Consider the following 19,701-nt stretch of genomic DNA (forward strand, 5'->3'; position numbering starts at 1 on the left):
AATCATACTGCTGTGGAGCTGTGCAAAAATGTCACAAGGTTTGCAATAAATGACACTCTGACATTAAAATGAGGGAGGCGGGAAATGAAAAGGACCTGTCTGTAGGGGGCACTCAGCTGTCTTGTGTCTGAAAGTGAAGTTATTGAACCATCAGATAAAGAAACAGAAGAATGGGAATACTCAGCCCCATTTGGTGAGAGATGCTTGATGACTTCTCTGATCTGTACCCAAACACTTCCAGTTGCCAAAAAGAAGGTAGCTGGAGCAATTGCTCAGAGCCTGCAAATATGGTAAAAATAAGAATTTAGAAGAAATGGGATGGATGCAATTTTCTTTAGTGGCTGTTACTGATGCTGCTGTCAAGGGTTGCTGGCAGCTGAGGAACATGAGCGATGACTAATGTGGCAGAACCCATTCTCCAGGCACAGGAGTTAGCAGGGGGGAAAAATGTCTGCTTGCAGAGGGCAGAGATCAAAGAATAAGCACAGGCTGTGCAGTATCAACCAGTCCCATGGCAACAGAACGGGGTGCAGAGCTCCAGCCTCGTCGTATCTGCTCTGTACCCCAGTGCCCATTTCCTGAGGTTTGTCCATGTGTCCCCCTCTAGCAGCAGCTGGGATGGGGATGAGGTCCCCATCCCCTGCCTGCTCCTCCTGGTGCTGTGCTGCCAGGCATTCATTAAGCCCTCGGAGCTGCCAGCCAAGTCACTCATCACGGGAGCGCTCTCTGCACGCACGCTGGCACAAAGCAAGTCCCCGGCTTGCCAGGAACCCGCTTTTTAAACCCGACCCAGCTCATTAGGGCTGAACGAGGGAAGGGACAGCAGTCCCAAGCAGCTCGAAGGACAGACGGAGGGAACTCACATCTACCGAGGGCTGGTGATGTACTCAAGAAGCAGTGTGGGAATCAGGGAGGTCTCTCCCAGCTGCAGCCGCAAGGAATTTAACGTGTGTTAAATTCTCCTGTGGGCAGAGAACCTCCCCGGAGAATCGTTCAAGTGTGAAAAGTTAGTCAGGAGGGGAAAGGAGAGGGGAGAACTGGCGGAGGCTCCAGAAAGGGGATCACTGTTGCTGCTGCCCCTGGTTTGTGGCTGTGATTCCTCCCCTGGGGTTTAACGCCCTTACTTACAAAAGAGAATCGGGGAGAGTAAAACTCGCTCTGGCCTGTAGCTGAGGAGACAAGCGGACACTTGATGGAGCTGTAGTCGAATTTCTGTCAGATCTTTTGCTGATGCAGAGCCTGTGTGGAGGCTCTTGGAGCTGCTGTGGTTTGTGGCCCTGCGCTGCTGCTGTGGGTGCGCTGCCCTGAGCAACGGGGGCTTCTGCTCCACGTCCTGAACCCCCCTCCCCTGGGGACCCATGGGCTGGGGACACTGAGACACAGGCACAGCCTGTTCCCAGCTGTGTCAGACAAAGGCTCAGCCTCCAGGTAAATCACGCGGGGATGCACTTCAGGGCTGGCAGCTGCATCCAAGCCAAGATGGTCCCGTCATCCTCAAGAGTCTGTCGCAAGGCCCTGGGGACTGCAGGAACCTGTTGGCACCCTCGGGTCCCAGGGCACTTTGAGGAATGCTAATCTGTGCATCCATCGGACGGGCAATGGTGCATCAGTGTCCACCTAAGTGCTGAGGAGTGCACTCCTGTGTAACATGCAGAAAAAAATAATTTTATCAACTAAAGGTCTTTCAACATGCCTCCTGCTTTCAAAATCCCAGTTTACTGGGAAATAACATAATCCCTTAATATTACCTAGTATTTAATCATTGCTGTTCATATCACACCATTAAAAAAAAAAAAAAAAACCACCAGAATTATGTCTCTTTTTAATTTTTTCTCCTTTAGGTCATTGTTCTCTTCCATTTACTGATTTGTTTTTGGTTTATCCATGATGGCTGCATTCTTACTGTTTTATCTTTTGATAAAACCCCCGAGTGACCAATTCTACACCTCCCTAGTCATCTGCCACCAAGCAGATTTAATTTCTTCTTTGCACTTTATAATGTTCTTCTCCCCTCTCCCTCCCAATTCTCAGTAGGAGAGGTAGATAATTTTTAACTGTCCCAGATTACAGTTTAAGAAAAGGGTGAAGACAAAGGTTTCTCTTCACTTATATGGAACATTACTGACACGTTATTTTTGTGTCAGACTTAAAGCCTTGGTTTTAACCAGCTGCTGCAAATGTAGAGAGGTAAACAACAGACTCCGTAAACAGTTCAATACAGAAGACTTGATTTAGTACCCTACAAGACAAAGCAATCAATAATCTATTACACATCTAATCACAGGCATGAAGAGCCCAGCAGCTCTCTGCACAGCGTTCCACCAAACAAGAAAGGCGGCTGGAGACCCACAGTAAGAGGGACACAAATCTCCAAGACAGCAAATGCACTAGAGTTGATCTACAAACACAAATATTCAAATTCAACAATCACCTCTTGCTACTAGTGAATCATGCTATTGCTATCTGGAGACGAGTTGCTATGGCAGAAAGCTGTAGCAGTGGCAGAAGGACAAGAATCCTGCCTTTGAAATGTTAACTGAATTTAACTCTTGACTTTTCACAGACAAGGTTCATTACATTGTGTGACTGTGTCATATTAAATGAGTGCTTTGTCTGCCTTGGGTACTGGCTTGGAAGGGATATTATTAATCAGCAGCAAAACAGGTCAATAGCAACCATTTGTAAATAAGGATTTTTTTTTTTAATACCTTCAGGTCTGCTATGTGATAGCTGAAGTTACATAAGGGCTTTTTTTTTTGCTTTAATTTCTTCCCTTTTTCTTCACTTTATGTAAGTTATATCCAGTTCACAGTTCCTGGACACACTCAGAGCACACCCACCAATGCAGGCATGATGGTGAGATGCTCTAATTTGAACAGTCACATCCTGGGCACAGAAATGCTGCTGCTCCATTTAAGTGACAACGTAGGCTGCTCTCCATAATATCCACCAGAAAAATCGGTTTATAGAGAATTGAGCAAGGAACAGGTATAAACATCAGTTGAAATATAATTTTGTAAATGGCAGAACTAACTACACACAAAATTCAGGGATAAGCTCTTCTTTCAGCTGCCTGGAGGGCAGATCTTGGTCCCTGGTTAAAGGGGAGCTGCAGGTGCATACAGTGCACTTTGCTTTATGATCTCAAATCTTTACAGCTGCATCAATAGGAACTCACATTTAGTTCCTGGACAAGTTAGTTAGGTTTGGTGAGTTAGGATTATTGAGATCCAAGGAAACACCATCTAATATTCATGCAGCAGTGCCTCTGACATCCTTTCTTTACCATTACAATGAGGGGTTAAGAAGGACACGCACTTCAGAAGTCGACAGAGAACCACAGAACAAACCAGATGATGTTACTGTGAGAAACTATCAGAGAGAACAGGGCACAGAGATCTGCAGCCATAGTTACAAAGATGCAGATTCACAAATTGTGGCAATATTTTTCCTTCTGGAAAACTAACAAAGGCATTACTGTTGCAGTTGAAAAAGCCTTGAGTATGGCAGGCCATGTGCAAAATTACAGTGGAGGCTGAGATGGTGTGAGGAGTGAAGCTGGAAGAGTTGCTGCACACTATTCCTACCCCAGTCTACACCTTGAGAGTTTTGCCCAGTTCCAAGAGAAGGCTAACAACCACATGTCCCTGCAAACTGGTTTGTAACACATAGAACATTTAATGTTCCAGCTTCAGAAATCTCATTCTGACTTTCAAGACTTACTTCCCTCTATTACAGGATTACATCTTCCAGGAATGAGATCACAGGATAAGAGAGCTCTTGCTCTCTCATGCTTCCCTTCTCAACAGGCTTTTGACTATGTGCTCAGAATTGAAGGAGTTATTCCAGGGAAGAAAAACAAAAAAGCTGTGCAAAACATGCACTACACTGCTAGACAGCACTTAAAAAGTCATCTTTCATCAACCATGATTTTAACTGCTGCATCTCCTCAAGATACACTGATGGTAAAGTACTTAAAAAAATAAAAAAAAAACCTAAAGCAAATTAGCCACAAGTTCCCAATTCTGTATTTTTTTTGTAAACTAAGATTGTGGTAAGATTTCAGCTGGATTTTTTTTTTTCCCAGTAGATGTGCATACAGATATCATTTAATGATAGTCTCTTATTAGATCAGGTACAGAATTGTTACTGTAACTTTGTATACCACAGATTAAATACCTGAAATCCAAGGATCTCCCAGGTATACCAGTGAAAAGCAAGCTTCATTGAAACAGCAACACCCAGGAACATTTAAAATGAACCATTTATTAAATCAAACTGTTATTTTAACAGTTACATAAGTTACACAGCATGTTTAAGTCAAAAGATTTCACAAGGAAAAAAAAAACTTTAAACTTTTATTATGCAGGCAAAAATAGTACCACACAATATGTACCTGGGAGGGAAGAAGGGAAGGGGAATCTCTAAACATTCAAATAAGGCCATAATTATTTAAAAACAACAATAAACCAATAATAAACCCCCCCAAAGATCCATTTGCTTTTCAGTGTGTTCAGTGCTGCTAACTATATGTACTTTTAGTGTACAGGTGTGATCGAGGCAGTGATATTTTGATAGCTAGGTTTAACATTTTAAAACACTATCAGAAGTGGAATAAGGCTCATTAGTACACACAGCTGCCCTTGGAATGTCAATCTCAGTTGCCTTCATCAACTTAAAATTCACAAAGTGCACAGTTAAGATATGCCAAAAAATTGAAACTGCTACTCTACCAACAGCTGCCCATGCGCTTAATACTTAGTGGTCTATTGGAACAAAGTATGTTCTTTCAAAAGAGATGTGTAAGAAAAGCCACTGTAAAACATTTAGTTTTGAAGATGCACTAGGAGCTCTTTGTAAACTGAAAAGTAGAAAAACATGGATTAATTATGTTAAGAAAAGAATACAAAAAACACTAGAAATGACCATTCAACTTTCAAAGAACAAGCACCACAATGGACATTAGCATTCGATTTTGCAGTGTATACAGCAATGTAATAATTTTACTCTAGCCAATCTACTTCATCAAATTCTGAATCATCTTCTGAATCACTGTATTCCACAGCAATGCGACGGGAGAGGATAGTGGCAACATCATTCTCAATGCGCTCATGCTTAGCTTCTTGCTCCCGCTGCTCTTCAACTTTGCGGAGCTGAATACCTGAAAAACATCAGATCACAAACATGTCACGCTCCTCCTTCACCGCCGTAAATGCATTTAGCTCATGATTCATAAAATGCTTTGCAAGCAAAAATGAAGACAGAAGACGCTGTCCTGCTCAGGCAGATTTTTTTTTGTCAAGCTTCTAAAGAGAGGAATGTCAGAATTGCAGTGGCAGACAAGATCTTGAGTCCTTCTAGTATAACATCCTGGTTCTGATTTCCCATTAAAATACATTTTTAGTACCACTGTAAGTGATTAAGCCGTTTTGCTATTTGCATTTCCAAACGTTTTCTAGACTCTATTCATAAATTTAATGAAAGGTTATAGCTATTTGAGTATCCTTACAAGACACGACCTCTTGTAACCCTGTTTTTTGTCATGTAATGATTTGGTTTGGGATAAAGTATTACTTGGAGATCAAAGCTGTGCTAACTCAAGCCTTCGTTTTTTGGGCATGACTTGGTCAAAAGCATTTTCAGCAATCACCTAGATTATACCAGCAGGCTCTATTTTCTCATTTTTGCTGACATTCTCTACATGTGTTCACACACCCCTGTTGTACTCAACTGTTGTCAACACTTCTTTAGACTTCAATGATGTCATCAATTCATGTGCATATAGACATGCAGAAATATTTTGAGTTAGTGCTATAGCCTATCTGCTGATATTACAGTACCATACAGATTCTGTGCTGTGCTGCAGGGGAAGAGTAGAAGAATGTAGGACTTGAAACATTTGAGAGATCTTAACTACTGAAAGATACCCCACTGTCAAACAGCAGCACACACAGTACAGTGGGGATTTTCCTGGCCATGGGCACCATAAGCTGAAAGGTACAGCTGGCACACAGCTCCTCATGAGATCATCACGAAAGCTGCAGCTCTGCCCTTCCCTTGCACTCTGCCACGGGCACCTTGCAATGCAAAGGCTGCTCCACTACTGCGCTGTGTCCAGATCAGACACTTAACAGCTTGAAGTCTTCAGCAATGATTTCTGAACATCACTTATCTCTTGTTGTAATACAGTCCCAGATGATCAAAATTCCAATGCCAATTGATCTGTTTTGCTTTTATCTAATAGTCTGTGAAAACCAATGTTTTCGTCTTCTACACAATCTGTAGATAATCAGAAATAGCTACATTTGCAGGTAAACAGAAATGGAAAGATAATCTCCACAGATCATCTACAAACACGCTTTTGTATTTTTTTTCTCTAATCTGACTTCCACAGAGAACCAGCTTTACCATCCAAACCAAACATCTGATAAGTGCAATTACAAATTGAAGAAAACCCTCTTTACTAGACAGTGCATACACTGCAGAGGATAGAAAACAGAAACAGACTTAAGATGCATTCCTCTAACTTCTTACACACATGAAATATTCCATCTCTCAAAGGTCACATATATTTAGCAGGTTTCTGAAGATTGTACTTTTTGCTGCTTAATAGCCAATGTTACCTTTCCGTATTGCTTCCAGCAGAACGCTTCTAGCATCACTGATTACAGGAAGAGTTGAAGGATGGCGTTTGGGCTCAGGGGCAGGAATCACTTGGGCTGGTGGAGATGGAGGCATTATGGGGGCATGAGGGCCTGGGACAACGGTTGTTGGAGGAGGGTGCAGAACAGGAGGAGGGTGAGAAAGGTTTGCAACTGTGACAGGGGAAGAGGGTCGAATGCCAGGAGGTGGCAGGGGAGGAGGTGGGGGTGGTGGAGGAAGTCCCTGTACTTCGGCTTGTGGAGGAACTGGGTGAACAGGTACAGCTTCGCACACCTGGGCGGCTCTAGTGACAGGGGGAGAGGGTTGTGCTAGGGGAGGAGCAACTGGAGGTGGAGCTGGATGAAGAACTCCAGGAGCTATCTGGAGAGGAGCTGGTGGAGGTGGCACAGCTGGGGCCTGCAGAGCAGCTGTGGGAGGGGGTGGCGGGGGTGGGACTGGGGGTGGAGGGGTGGAAGTCATTGCAGCTCTTAATGATGAAGTCGACAAAGCAGATGGAAGAGGTGGTGGCGGTGGAGGAGGAGGAGTGGGGCTCACAAACACCGGTGTTCTGCCTGTTGCTGGTGACTGAGGACGATTTTCTACCAAGCCAGGAGTAGAACTGCAACATCCAACAAAATAACAAAGTTATTAGAGCTAGAGAGTGGAAAAAATAGTAATAGATTCACTTCTGCAACTTAAACATTGAAACCTGGGCATTAAAGAGCATTATATACTATGATGACTTCAGGGTGTTTGTCCACACCTCATAAACAAGGAAATCTAATTTTTGGTATGGAGCATGCATCAGGTTTCCAAAAGACCTCTGCTCAAATTCAGCTATTAGCCAAATTCGTGTTCTTATACAATGTACCTGCAGCTTTATCAAATGTTTTCTATACTAGTATAATTCTTCCCTGTTGTCCCTAAGTAAATCAAAATTATTTTTCTCAAGTCAGGGAACTAGCTGTTGATTAACTCTTTTTATTTACAGAACTTTAAAACCAAAACAAAACAATGCAAACCATGAGGACATGCTAATTTGAAATATATATTTAAGGTGTGATGACAAAATGAGTGAGACTAATATCAAAGGTCATCAATACTGCATTCAGAGAGGTACAGTTATATGGTAGATACTCATTATAGGACAATGAATAGGTGAACTGAAGAAAAAAAGAAAGAACAGTAAACTTATTTTCCTAAAAGGCCACTGGAGGATTTCTTCAAACTGTTGTGGTAAATTAATCTACACAGTTATGCATTTTTGTGTATGATCTCCCAAGCAGTAAAAATCATTATTTTCAAGAGACTAACATCTTGCTGATGTAATAACCCCATCTGAATTAACTGTCCTCTATTCTAAGTTGTATGTACCTGACCATAAAGTAAGACTTTTGGTATAAAAAAAAAGGGGAGTGACAAAGAAATTTTCACCTCTAGAAAATATTCTATGTATGTATTCATTTCTGAAAAGGTAGAAAGAAACAGAAAATAAAAACACTTTGGGAGAAGGAAGCACTTGCAATTTAGCAAATGTGACAAATACATAGTTTTGACAGCTGACTGTTTTACTGTGATATATTCTTCCTTTCATGTAGGCTGAAACACAGCTCAGCTTTCCAAAGCTCCAAAGCTACATCCTGAAACGCCAGCCAAATGGAAACATTTTCCATACAGTTATTTGTCTTGCCATTAAACTCAGAAGGCAACATGGTCACAGTATCAATGTCAAGCTGAGGCCTGTCTGCACCAGAGCACTCCATGGGTTTAGATGTCAGCTTTCCCATCCAGCTCCTGGCGGCCCTGTTCCTGCGGGAGCGCTGGGACTGTGGGCTGCCATAGCCCCTGGCATTTCTGGGCAGTACAGAAATAACTCTCACAACTATTAGTGGGGTGGTAGAAAACAAAACCAGCCCCAATAGATCTGCATGTGGCTTTTCTGGCTCGTACCTAACGCAGGGAGGCACAGGCTTCGCTTCCGCGGCTCCGTGCATGGGAGGCGGCGGCGGCGGCTCGTGGGGCCTGACCAGCACGCGCTCCTCGGCTCTGTTCAGGAGCTCAGACATCTGGCTGTAGGGCAACGCAGAGAGGGAATACGATCCATCGATGTGGTCCACGTATGCTTGAGATCTGTAGAAAATCAGGGAGAAATGATCCAACTTTTGCACCTTTAGCAGGAGTAAGTATTAGTGCCCTCAACTACTGTTCTGAACTTCAGTCTGACTTCTGAATACAAGAATCTTCTCTCCTCTACTGCTGCATATTATACAGTGTGGCTTTTCAATGATTTATCCCACTCTCCCTGTTATTACTTCTAGCAGCTCAAGGGTTTGATTTTGACAGGTACATCAGATAGTTTCTACAGTATGTGTGTGACCTTAGTGTTTATTAGTCACATTATTTTGAGTTAAATAAACACAGCAATACAACCAGAACTATTCTTTCATAACATTCATGAAACATCCATCGATGTTAGAATGGTAGAATTTACAATGGAATAATTTACCTGAACTTCTGTCAAAGGATCTTTATTCAAATATATACAGAGAACTCACTGCTTTAATAGACATAGGACTCAATCAACAGCTATTATTGAGTAGTAGCAGTAAATAAAGATGATTCAGCTTGTTACTGAAAACTTTTGACACACCTCAAGGACCTGATCAGTTAGTAAATTTTAATTAACTATTCAATTACAGGTTTTTATTTTAAAAAAATCTCTATTAAATTCAGAGCAAAAGTGTTTGTAGAACACTTTCCAACAAGCAGAGCATTGCTACATGACTCTACATTTCTACATACTGCCACCACTGTAGTATCTAAGCCTATTAAATTCTTCAGGGGTGAAAATCTTCCTCATGTGTTTGAAAGCATGGTGCTGTTCTGTATCTGAACATGTTCTGCACATGCACTGCTCCCAAGCACTTCAGCATTATTAATAAAGGCATTATAGTAATGAGATAATCAAGGTTTAGGCCAGGGTCCTGGATATAAAACAAGCATGTCTAAAGCAGAACTCAACATACAACACAACAAAAGGACAGCAGGAAAGCAGATGTTTCTGCCAATGACTTGACACAGCAGTTTACAGAGATACTGTAAAACTGTTCCTAGAAAAATGCTAATCACCATAACTTAACTTGTGCCCCACTGAGTGAAATGGACTAAGAGCATTTTCACATTCTGAATGAAGCTAAATTTTTTACAAGCAGGTTTTTCTACTTTTCAGGCAACACTCTTTCCTAGAGTTGTCATAATTACTCACCATCACTACTGAGCTTGTTTGAAGGCCTTACAAAGCTAAATAAAATGCTCTCTTATAGTGCACTTTTGACCACAGAAAGATTGAGGAAAAAATTAACCACTTTTTGGGAGGACAATGAACATTTTTAAATTTAAAAAAAAAATCAACAAAACAAACTACTCAAAATCCCCAAACCAAAAATACACCCCCAAATGTCCTAACATTACTTGTCAGCCCTCTTTGCTATCAGATATTTCTTGGCTGGTAAAAAGGACTTGATTTTGCACCAAGACCAGAAGCATAAGCACAGCAGGTGTTTACCATGTGAAATGCTACTTTTAGCCACCAGCAAATACGTGCTGTGAAATGAGAATTCAACAGGTTGGATTTTGTAATAGGCTATAACCAGAAATGTCAATCAAATAATGGGTTTGTTCAAGAGTAAAGAGAAGCTCAGCATTCTCATTTGAGTTCCAAGAGGACGTTTGTTCACGTTACACACATGATATAGTCTTGGCAGTGTCTGCTTAAGAAAAAATCAAGAGGCTGGAATAATAGGGATTTTGTAGGTCAGGACTGGAATGTAGTGACACACCTGGGTGCAAGTTTGCAGCAGTGACACTACACCTTCCTCAAGCTGCACAGGACAACACATCCTCAAGGATACAATGAGGATAAATGCTACCCTTAAAAACAACAACATAGTAACTACTGCTTCAAGGACCCACAAAGAACTTTAAAACTGAGCTTTGGTTAGGCTGAATTAGTGATTTCCAGTGCATTTCAAGTGGCGCAGTAGCATCTCATCACTGGCCATTTTTCACGCGTGTTCACTACACAGTACAAATACGCTTCATAAAGGATAGAAAAACCAACAAGAAACCTTGATTCAAAATGTGAAGCTGGGCCATTAGCAACTTCAATGTGCTTGTGTAAGAGGTTAGCATCATCTTCTGCGAGCTCTGGACCCTGGGCTAACTTCTGCCACTCTCTCCGTCTGTCATGAGGTGCCCTTGGCACTTTCTCTGGTTCATGAGGGCGATCTAGATTTTTCTGCTGTAAGAGAGTTGTACAAACAAAACTGACAGCTGAGACAGTGTTTTTTAATTACTTGCATATAGACATCAGCCACAAAATTATGAAAACAAATCCCATTTCAAATGCAAGAAAAATTTGCTTTCAGGCTAAACATAACACGTAGGCCAAGAAGACTTGTAAGAGCCAGAAACATCAGTCTAGTGGATAAGTACCTGAGTAATACAGAGAAAAATTACCTGTTTAAGTAGTTTTTTATTCTAAGTCTGAAATCAAATTATCAATCTGACACTCATATACTCTCTCTACTATGTATGAAACATATAGAATTGGTCAAACAAAAAAGTAGCAGTACTTCTTGCAAAAGTGCTTATTTAATTTTAAGAAAATATAAGCAAAGTGTTTTATTCTAATTGATACTAATTTCTTTCTAGTTTAAACATATACATTACAATGTCTTTCAAGCTTTTTCACCTGTAAGATTGTCAAAATTTTGTCTTACAAATAAGTGTTCAAGTGAAATCCTTTATTCCTACTGTATTCCTCCTTTCTGAGTCATTGCTAGAATACTTAGAAGTTTGGCAAAAGTTGTTATGTCAGGACAGCATGAAAGCTGTAAGTCCTTCTATATAATTTTACTACTACTACTATTAATTGTTAAAGTTGATGGAACTGAATGAATACAGGTAGCTTTAGTTGAATAAAGGTGACTCTGTCAAAGTCTGAACTGCTATTAAAGTAGCATATCTGCAAGCAAACCCTTTCTTGGAATAAACAAAGAGAAGCCATATAAAGTTAACATGTACCTTCTGCTTCCTCTTTTCTTTTCTTTTGTCCTCGGTGTCCTGCAACATTTTTTCCTTCCACAGATCGAAGAAATATGAAGGATTGGTATAGAACTTCAAACCCTCTTTTCCATCATCCCTGAAACACAGTGACACAAACAGCATACTAGTTATTTGACAAGACATGAATCCAAACATTAAGACAAAGCAAGGGCATATTAAGAAATACATAGTATCTCAGACCCTGAAATGTTTTACTGAGGAACACCAAAGAGATGATCATTGACTTCCTGCACCATCACTTTTTACTATCTTTCCTGACATTCAAGGTCCTAATTTTAGAAAGACAACTTTAACACAAGCCCAGACAAAAAAAGGAGTGTCATAAATCAGAGAACTCTCACTCCAATAACTCAAATCTTGCTTTTAAAATACTGAGCAAATTTGTATGGCTGCTCATGTTCAGCTACTGACTCAAACAATCTCTGGGACAGCAAACAACATTCATTTCCATTAAAGATCCTTCTTTCTACACACTTACCTGTTTAATTGCTTCACTTCACATCCAAGTACATTATATGATTTAATAAATACAAAAAATAAAAATTACTTTTTCCTACCATGTTACACTGAGTTAAGATTTGAGTAAAATGGAGTAAAGTTTTAATGCTTATAATGTCTTCCATTGCTTTCAATCCTCCAGCAGCTTCACAGTTTTCTAGTCTGGCTCCTTAAATATTCAAGTGCTACTCAGTGTGAGCAAGGTGCTCACACTGTATCATGTATATATGGCAACCTCTCTATCACACAAAATAAGCTAGTAATTGTTTTTGATTAATTTTGTTTTACTAACCTGTAAGGGGTGAGAATGTTAAGTGGAGGAGGCTGTTCACAGATGTCGTAAGTTTCTTGCAAAGGAATTGGCAGAGTTTTGCGGTCAAACAGCTGTTGGTCTTGAATTGTGGAACTCCGGAAAGCTTTTCTCATTGTAATGTCCTGCAGTGACACTGAAAGGGGATATTGCCATTTAATAAAATCCCACCAGATAAATTTTGCTTGGATTAATCTGGAATTGCCTAATGTTGGTTAAAATATAAAGTACTACTGCTTGCATCTTGGGCATCTTACCCAAGTACAGATTCATCTAGCACTATCGCCATGGCAAGATATTGTCAGACTGTGAAAAACATGGCTGTAATATTCTAGCACATTACCCTCTATTTACCTTCACAGGAAATTTTTCTCACCTAAATAGATATCAGAACTCTGTCCCTCCTAAGCAGTTCAACAAATGGCGTACAGTAGCTGTAAAATATCAGTTGATTGTTCAGAAGTAATTAATGACATTTACCAACCCCATTTCACAATCCTTTTGCTACTAAAAACTGCTCTCTATCTTGAGGTATAGATTTTACCCTTATGGCATCAGCAAGCCAAACTTTGCATTCCTTCCATGTAGGCAGCAGTTCCACTGAGGGCCCAGTTAGATGCCAAATCAGCAAATCACTTAAGCTTGTGCTACTGAGATCAATGGGCTTTAATGGGAGGTGATTCCATGTTCCAACATATGAAAATAGTCAAATGCTTTTTAATCTGTTTAATCAACATGAGCCTCCTCTGTCTAATTCAGAGCCACCTTGACTTTTCAGCACAGTCATTAGGAATAATCCATTATCTTTATGCAAGATCCAAAGGAAAACAATACTACATGAACACAACACAACACAACAGGGATTTCAACTATTTTTAACCACTCCTGGAAAAGCCTACATATCATTCTCAATTTCAAAAGAGTTTTTTCTATTGCATTAAAATTTAGATAAAGATTAATGGAAAAGTGACCACAACTGATAAGCTTTGCACTTTTAATTCTGGAAACAGTATACCTATTTAGTCTCATATTTCTCTCCCTCCCTGGTCTTCAGTTACTGCACCTGTGAAGCCCAGGTGTGCCTCAAAGCTACCTTTTTAACCACCATGAGACTTCCATTAGATAAAGCAGCAGATCTTTTCATTAGTTTGTGCTCTTTTTTTAAAATCACAAACAATACTGAAAACAGTTTTCTGACGTAGTAGCAAAGAGTATTTTCAGTACATACATTCTATCTATAAATAATTATGTTTATTTTATAGAAACAGGTTGGTAGTAATGCCCCCTTATGCAACTGGAGAAGACAACTCTACCTCTGCCCCACTATTACTTGGGCCTTTGACAACAATTTAAAGAAAAACCTATTTAAGCTGAAAACTGTTTTTTACTCGGGTTCCTGTAACACATACAAGTGTACATGCACATATGTGTACACACACCAAGCTGGATTTCTTCTGTGTGATCACAAAGGGGCAGAAGGCAGAATTTTTTCCAGAAGGCATGTAGTTCCTGGAATGTTCTGTCTTCTTACCTAAGCATATTGGCAACATCCTTTGTGAGGCTAAAGATGGGATTTATTTGCTTTTCAGCTTGGCTTTTGATTGTTATTGCACTTGGCAAGGTTGTGTATTCCTGGAGAAGTTTCCTCCTTTTTACCCTTAGGTTCTAATTCATCACAGTGTCTTTTATTCTTTTTAATAGCTTTAATTAGCTGCTCAGAAGGCTTTTTAAGTGCGTGAAAGAAGTATTATAATGTCTAAATGTCAGCTAGGAGTCTCAATTTCTGTAGGTATTTTTGCAGTCATAAATAACCCTATATATTTTGTACCTGTCATGCAGTACAGGTTGTTATTAGCTGGCAAAAGTTCAGTTAGAATAACTGAGGTTTACCTCATGTAAAAATTTAAGTCTTAGATCTTTTTATACTTCAGCTGCTTTTCCTTTGGGTTGTTGGTTATACAAATAACACCAAATGTACTTGCTCAGAGTTGCTTGGCAATCCTGCAAGATTTCTAACTGCCTGTCATATACTGGAGACATTTCCAACAAAAGTACAACTTAGTATACTTCTCTTTGAACCTGTGTACATTCAGAAGACAATGAACTTAATCAATTTATTCTAATAAATAAATAAATTACTTTGGATTAATATTAAAATGCTCACAGCATATGTGACACCATATTATTGAGACTGTTCTACAAACTCCTTATTAGCATTCCATCTCTTCAATGAGCAAGCACAGACAAATTCATAACTTCCCTTTTCTTGCTTAAAACCCTGCATTTTGTACACATGTACAGGGGTATAACACACCAGAGGATAATCAATCTATCCCAAACAATAAGCATAATAATTTTCTCTCTAAACCTAAGATAGACAGCAGAGGGCTTCATGGAGAAGATAAAGTATAGAATTTCAAGCAGCATTTCCTATGCTGATAACCTGTATCAGGCATTCCCTGAAAAGCACACCATTATTCCAAACAACAGACTACATTAGGCCAGCATTGCTCAGGAAATGGAAGGATGTGGCTTGCAAAATACAGAGAACCATGACATGGATATAACTCGCCTACGCAGAGGGATCAGGTAAATCCCATGTTGCACACCCAGAGTAATCCTGGGCTGTGTTTGGCTTACAAAGCCACTTGTTCAGCTTGCCAGCTGGCCAAGGCACAAAAGCTCTGCATGGTTTACAGCCTCAGCAGGGGGAAGATGTGAAAACCTGGCTGGTGCCACAGCCACCCGGCTTTGGCTGACTGACAAACTGGCACTGAGAGGGGACAGGTCAGACAAATTGGATGTATGAATTCAGGTGTGAGAAGAGACGAGCGGCTGAAGGAGGAGTTGGAAAAGCTGCAGGCATTTGACTCGATGCTGGCAAATTTATGCTTCCAGTTGCTTAATTCCTAACTAGTACCAGAACTTTTTGTATAGCCCCAAGATCCTAAATTTGATATGGATATATTTTTCTGAATGTCCATCTACTCTACCACTTGTGTTCACTGCAATTAACAAAAACCGGGGTCTTAAATAATTTCCTTAAATGTTGAGATATTCACAATTTAATTTGAAGATTCATTCAACAATCCAAACAAATGCCTGTTTGTCTTTATTGTGCCTGTTGTTTGGATTGTATGAAAGGATGTATTATATCAGCCAATCTAATCCTCTGCACACAACAATATTTTCTGCATAAGCAAAAATTGTCTTTTAGAAAGCTAAACTGTCAACCTTTTGTACACTTGGTTTTGAAAAAGTGATGCCAGTCCATTTTTACTTATAATCAACAACAAATTGGTGGGGGGGAAAGGGTATTTATATTGCACTGTGATGAGATACAATAACTGTGTTTCTTTTGGGGTGAAGCAAAAATTTAATAAAAGCACATCTTTGTGTTTAGTAATGTGTTTACTAAATAATGTTTTACCTCTTGTCAGGTATCTCATTAAATTGCAATCCCCGATTTGTAGTAAAAGTCAGGTGTAGAGCACACCAGTGCACTGATAGAAAGTAACTGCTTTTAACTTTTCAAATACATTAAATACTACATTTTACCTCACCAGAAGAAAAAAAGTTATTAGCTTTACTTTTATTCTTTTACACTCACTCAACTACACAGTTTATGATTAGGTTCTAGGCCAAAAAATGCCATTCTCCTAAAGACAGCAAATACATAAATCATATATTTTCCTCTTAAAAACCTGCTCTCTTAATACTTTATGCAGAATTTCATCTTGGCAAGTTTCAAGACCGTAAACTCCTGAATATCACAGCTCTGACTCCCTGCAGAACTAAATGACTAGGGGAAATTTCATTCAAATCAAGAGACTTGGTTTCCCACAATTCCCTTTCTCTGTTCAAAATCTTACCCAGCAATTTGAAAAGTGCAGAGGAAAGAACAATACCCTTGAACAAATAACTTAGTTGTAAATTGCCCATTAAAGGAACTTAATTGGTAGGGAGTGGTGCTGTTGAAAATTCTCTGAAGGTAAAGATTTGTGTGATTCAGTTCCTAAAGACACTGCAATCTCAAAGTCTGATTTCTACCTTACTCATTTTATTTTTTTAATGATTATCCATTTAAACAATGACCAGAATGCACACATATTAGGTTTCTCTACCATCAGAACACTCTGACTGTGGATTTGATAGTTGCTAAGGGGAGAGATTATTTCTGTAGATCAGACATGACTCTTGGGCTTGTCCCCTACACAAGAAATTGAAATTTTCTGAAATATTCTTCTAAAAAATTCCAAAACAACTCAAGAACTCTTTGGATATAGAACATATGTAGCTTAACTACTACGGATAAACAAAAAGAAGTTGTAATTATTAGAGCAATCATTTTAGGAGGACTCAGAAGCTGCTTCAAATGCAACACGTAAAACATGCAAGCCCCATTAAGATGTGAATTACCCACAGGCATCAAGCATAGCATCTGCTGGTGAGTTGCAATAAAACCACCACATTGTTTAGCAAATGGTATTTTGTCCAAATCCCTCTTTTTATACACAAAATACCCAGTATCATGGTCTTATCATGGAACTATTAAGCCTTGGACACACTAATTTAAAACTGATTTACTTACTAAATAACCCATAAATTTAATCAAGGGCCTAAGAAAATTGGAGAAGGAACATGGAGAGCAATTGAAGCCCAGCCCACCCACTCAGAATTTCGAGAGGGAGACACACTCAAACCCAACTTTTTTTAAGCAGAGATGTGCAAGAAGTGACCTGCTGTGTAATTTAACAGTCTTTATTTGCCTTTGAGGATAAAATTTCTAATGAATGAATTGACAATAATGTTACTCTCCACTTAATATAGTACATGTGGAGATCATGACCCAATTTTCATGTGCTCCCTGTTCTTAATTTTGATTTCATTTATACTTTTTTATACACAGCAAAATCTTCAGAGGCTAAAGACAGTGAGCTGCCACTTAAACAGGGATTTACTACCCTTTCCTTCTAAGTCTCACAATGGGCTGAGTATCCAAACCTTAAAGTTGACCAAGTCTCCCATTTCCAGCAATATACAGACCACAATTACCTGCCAAGCTTTTTGGGTTTCTCCCCACCAAATTTGCTATTTTTTTTTCCCCCAGGAAAACATCAAATCTGTTTTTGGCATTACTCCAGCCAAACTTCTGAACTACTATTGTTCTAATGACAGGGCAATATTTATAGAATGTTTAGAAAAACAACGAACACGTATTCAAAGGCAGTGTTGTGAATTTTGTTTCAGTAGGCTTCTATTTGATTCCTTTCCTGAAGCTGCCAGGCTGCTCACCCACAGTACTTCTGCCACTAGGTTTATTTAATTTGCTTGTCACAGTTATAACAAATATGTTATAGAAATCAAGAATTTGATACGCTGCCTTTGAGATTAAAATCCTCTCTGGTTTGAAGTTTAAATAGAATTAGGCAGCTCACATTGAAAGAACCAGTAAATTAATCCCAAAATGGCCTGATAAACTCTTTAGTTTATGAATTTTCCTTCTGCCCTGATGTTATTTATATCTGAGTGATACAAAACTATTTTCCAATACCTCATGACATTATACATGAGAGATGTACCATGTACCATTTCAAAAAAGAACCACATAAATGTTAAAATTAATATTCTTTTCAAAATCATCAGTTTTCTACAGCTACGACATTATTCACTTTTAGTGGTACTTCACACTTAAAAGGCACAATTAAATTAACAAAAATTTGATCAATTAAGAAAAATATTATTTTACTTATACGATCTGCATATATATATGGACAGTCATTTTACTTAAAAAGTAAATACTGAAATGGAAAATGGTTGCAAAGAAACTATACTCAGTATTTATTTTCTCACCTATGAGGACACCTTATATTGCAGGGCTAGTGAAGCTGTCGACCTTAGTTCAGATGCCGACCTTCTTTATAGCAAGAATGTGTTTTCTCAGTCCTAAAAGGACCTCAAATATTACTCTTGGATACATATGGGCTGGTTTCCCATACAATTGAAATAAAGTTGAGTTTACTGAAAGAAAGCAGAGGATTTCTTTTTGTCTGCATACAAGTTTGGTATCTTCTGAGGGGAAAAACCCACATGTATATGACAAGAATAAAGTATTTTTTAAAAATCTACTAAAATATTAAATTAATGATACTGAGAAATCAAGAATTTGAAAACAATCTAATAATTTAAACCAAAACAAGCTCATAGCAACTTTTCTATGACAGAAAAATTGTGTATGAGGAGTTAGGTTCCTAAAGATTGGTTTTATTCTTTCACGGAGATACTGTAATAATTCAAAATGAGAAAACACACAGACTGTTCAAACAAATTCAGAGCTCTTTATCACTCTGACTCTACCAGAAACATCTTGTCAAGTATCTGCACCTCGTTTAGTGAATCTGACTTGGGCTGGTTTTGTTCATGCCACTTAGCTTTAAATGAATCTTAATTTCTTTCTCTTGTGTAATAGCATAGGCCCAAAGGAACCCATTAAATCTTCTATTACTGCCTCCTGGCAAAGAGCAGATGAGACTCATTTCACAAGTATATCCCATTTTACTCATGCTGTGAGCTGAGTAGAAGTACTGAAAGTTGCTTAATTCTTGCACAGAGAGTTAAAAATGGTAAATTCAGATATTCCTCCCTTTCCCTCACCTTCATCCTTCAGCTATGCTATTCCACACTAGGACTAAACCTAAATTATTTGTGATGGATTTACAAGTGAAGCCCAAAACAGTATATTGAAAGAAAAAATGTTTCCTGATCCCTGACTTTTAAGGAAATAGAATATCAAATACCTCCTCATCTCCACTGTCCTCATCTGGTGACTCATTCCAGGCAGATGCTTGTGAATAAGAAGCACTGGGTACAGCTCAGGGACTGGATATTCTTAGGTTAATAAAAACTGTCACTTAACAGCTCCTGACACTGAGGACTGCATGTGCTCCTCTGAAGTACAAGTAGTCACTGCTATTCTATGGTGTGAGACACAAATCCAGAGGATCAGGTTCAAGTCACCCTGAACTATGCTGGACTTCACTGTGCAGACCTATTCCCAGCCCCGTTTCCTTAACTGCAGTGTATGCACCTTTCTTCAGCTAAACAGTTTAGCAAACACTACAGCA

General features: G+C 39.2%; 1 protein-coding gene across 10 annotated transcripts in view; it reads right to left on the reverse strand.

The window, feature by feature from the left end:
• Window positions 1–4,246: 4,246 nt before the first annotated feature.
• Window positions 4,247–19,701, reverse strand: part of WASF1 (WASP family member 1) — an 87,883-nt gene continuing 72,428 nt past the window's right edge. For 7 of the 10 annotated variants that reach the window (XM_086876802.1, XM_086876806.1, XM_086876804.1 and 4 more), the window contains 6 exons: window positions 12,560–12,713; window positions 11,728–11,845; window positions 10,770–10,942; window positions 8,593–8,772; window positions 6,624–7,261; window positions 4,247–5,161 (listed from right to left, as the gene is read on the reverse strand). In XM_086876802.1, coding sequence (XP_086732928.1) covers window positions 5,004–5,161; window positions 6,624–7,261; window positions 8,593–8,772; window positions 10,770–10,942; window positions 11,728–11,845; window positions 12,560–12,713 — 1,421 coding nt within the window. In that variant the 3' untranslated portion in view covers window positions 4,247–5,003. The remainder of the gene's footprint in view (window positions 5,162–6,623; window positions 7,262–8,592; window positions 8,773–10,769; window positions 10,943–11,727; window positions 11,846–12,559; window positions 12,714–19,701) is intronic. The other 3 variants (XM_086876808.1, XM_086876809.1, XM_086876810.1) reach the window with 1 other exon arrangement.

The sequence above is a fragment of the Cyanistes caeruleus genome, chromosome 2 (assembly GCF_971803275.1).
Source record: "Cyanistes caeruleus chromosome 2, bCyaCae1.hap1.1, whole genome shotgun sequence".
Taxonomy (NCBI): Eukaryota; Metazoa; Chordata; class Aves; order Passeriformes; family Paridae; genus Cyanistes; species Cyanistes caeruleus.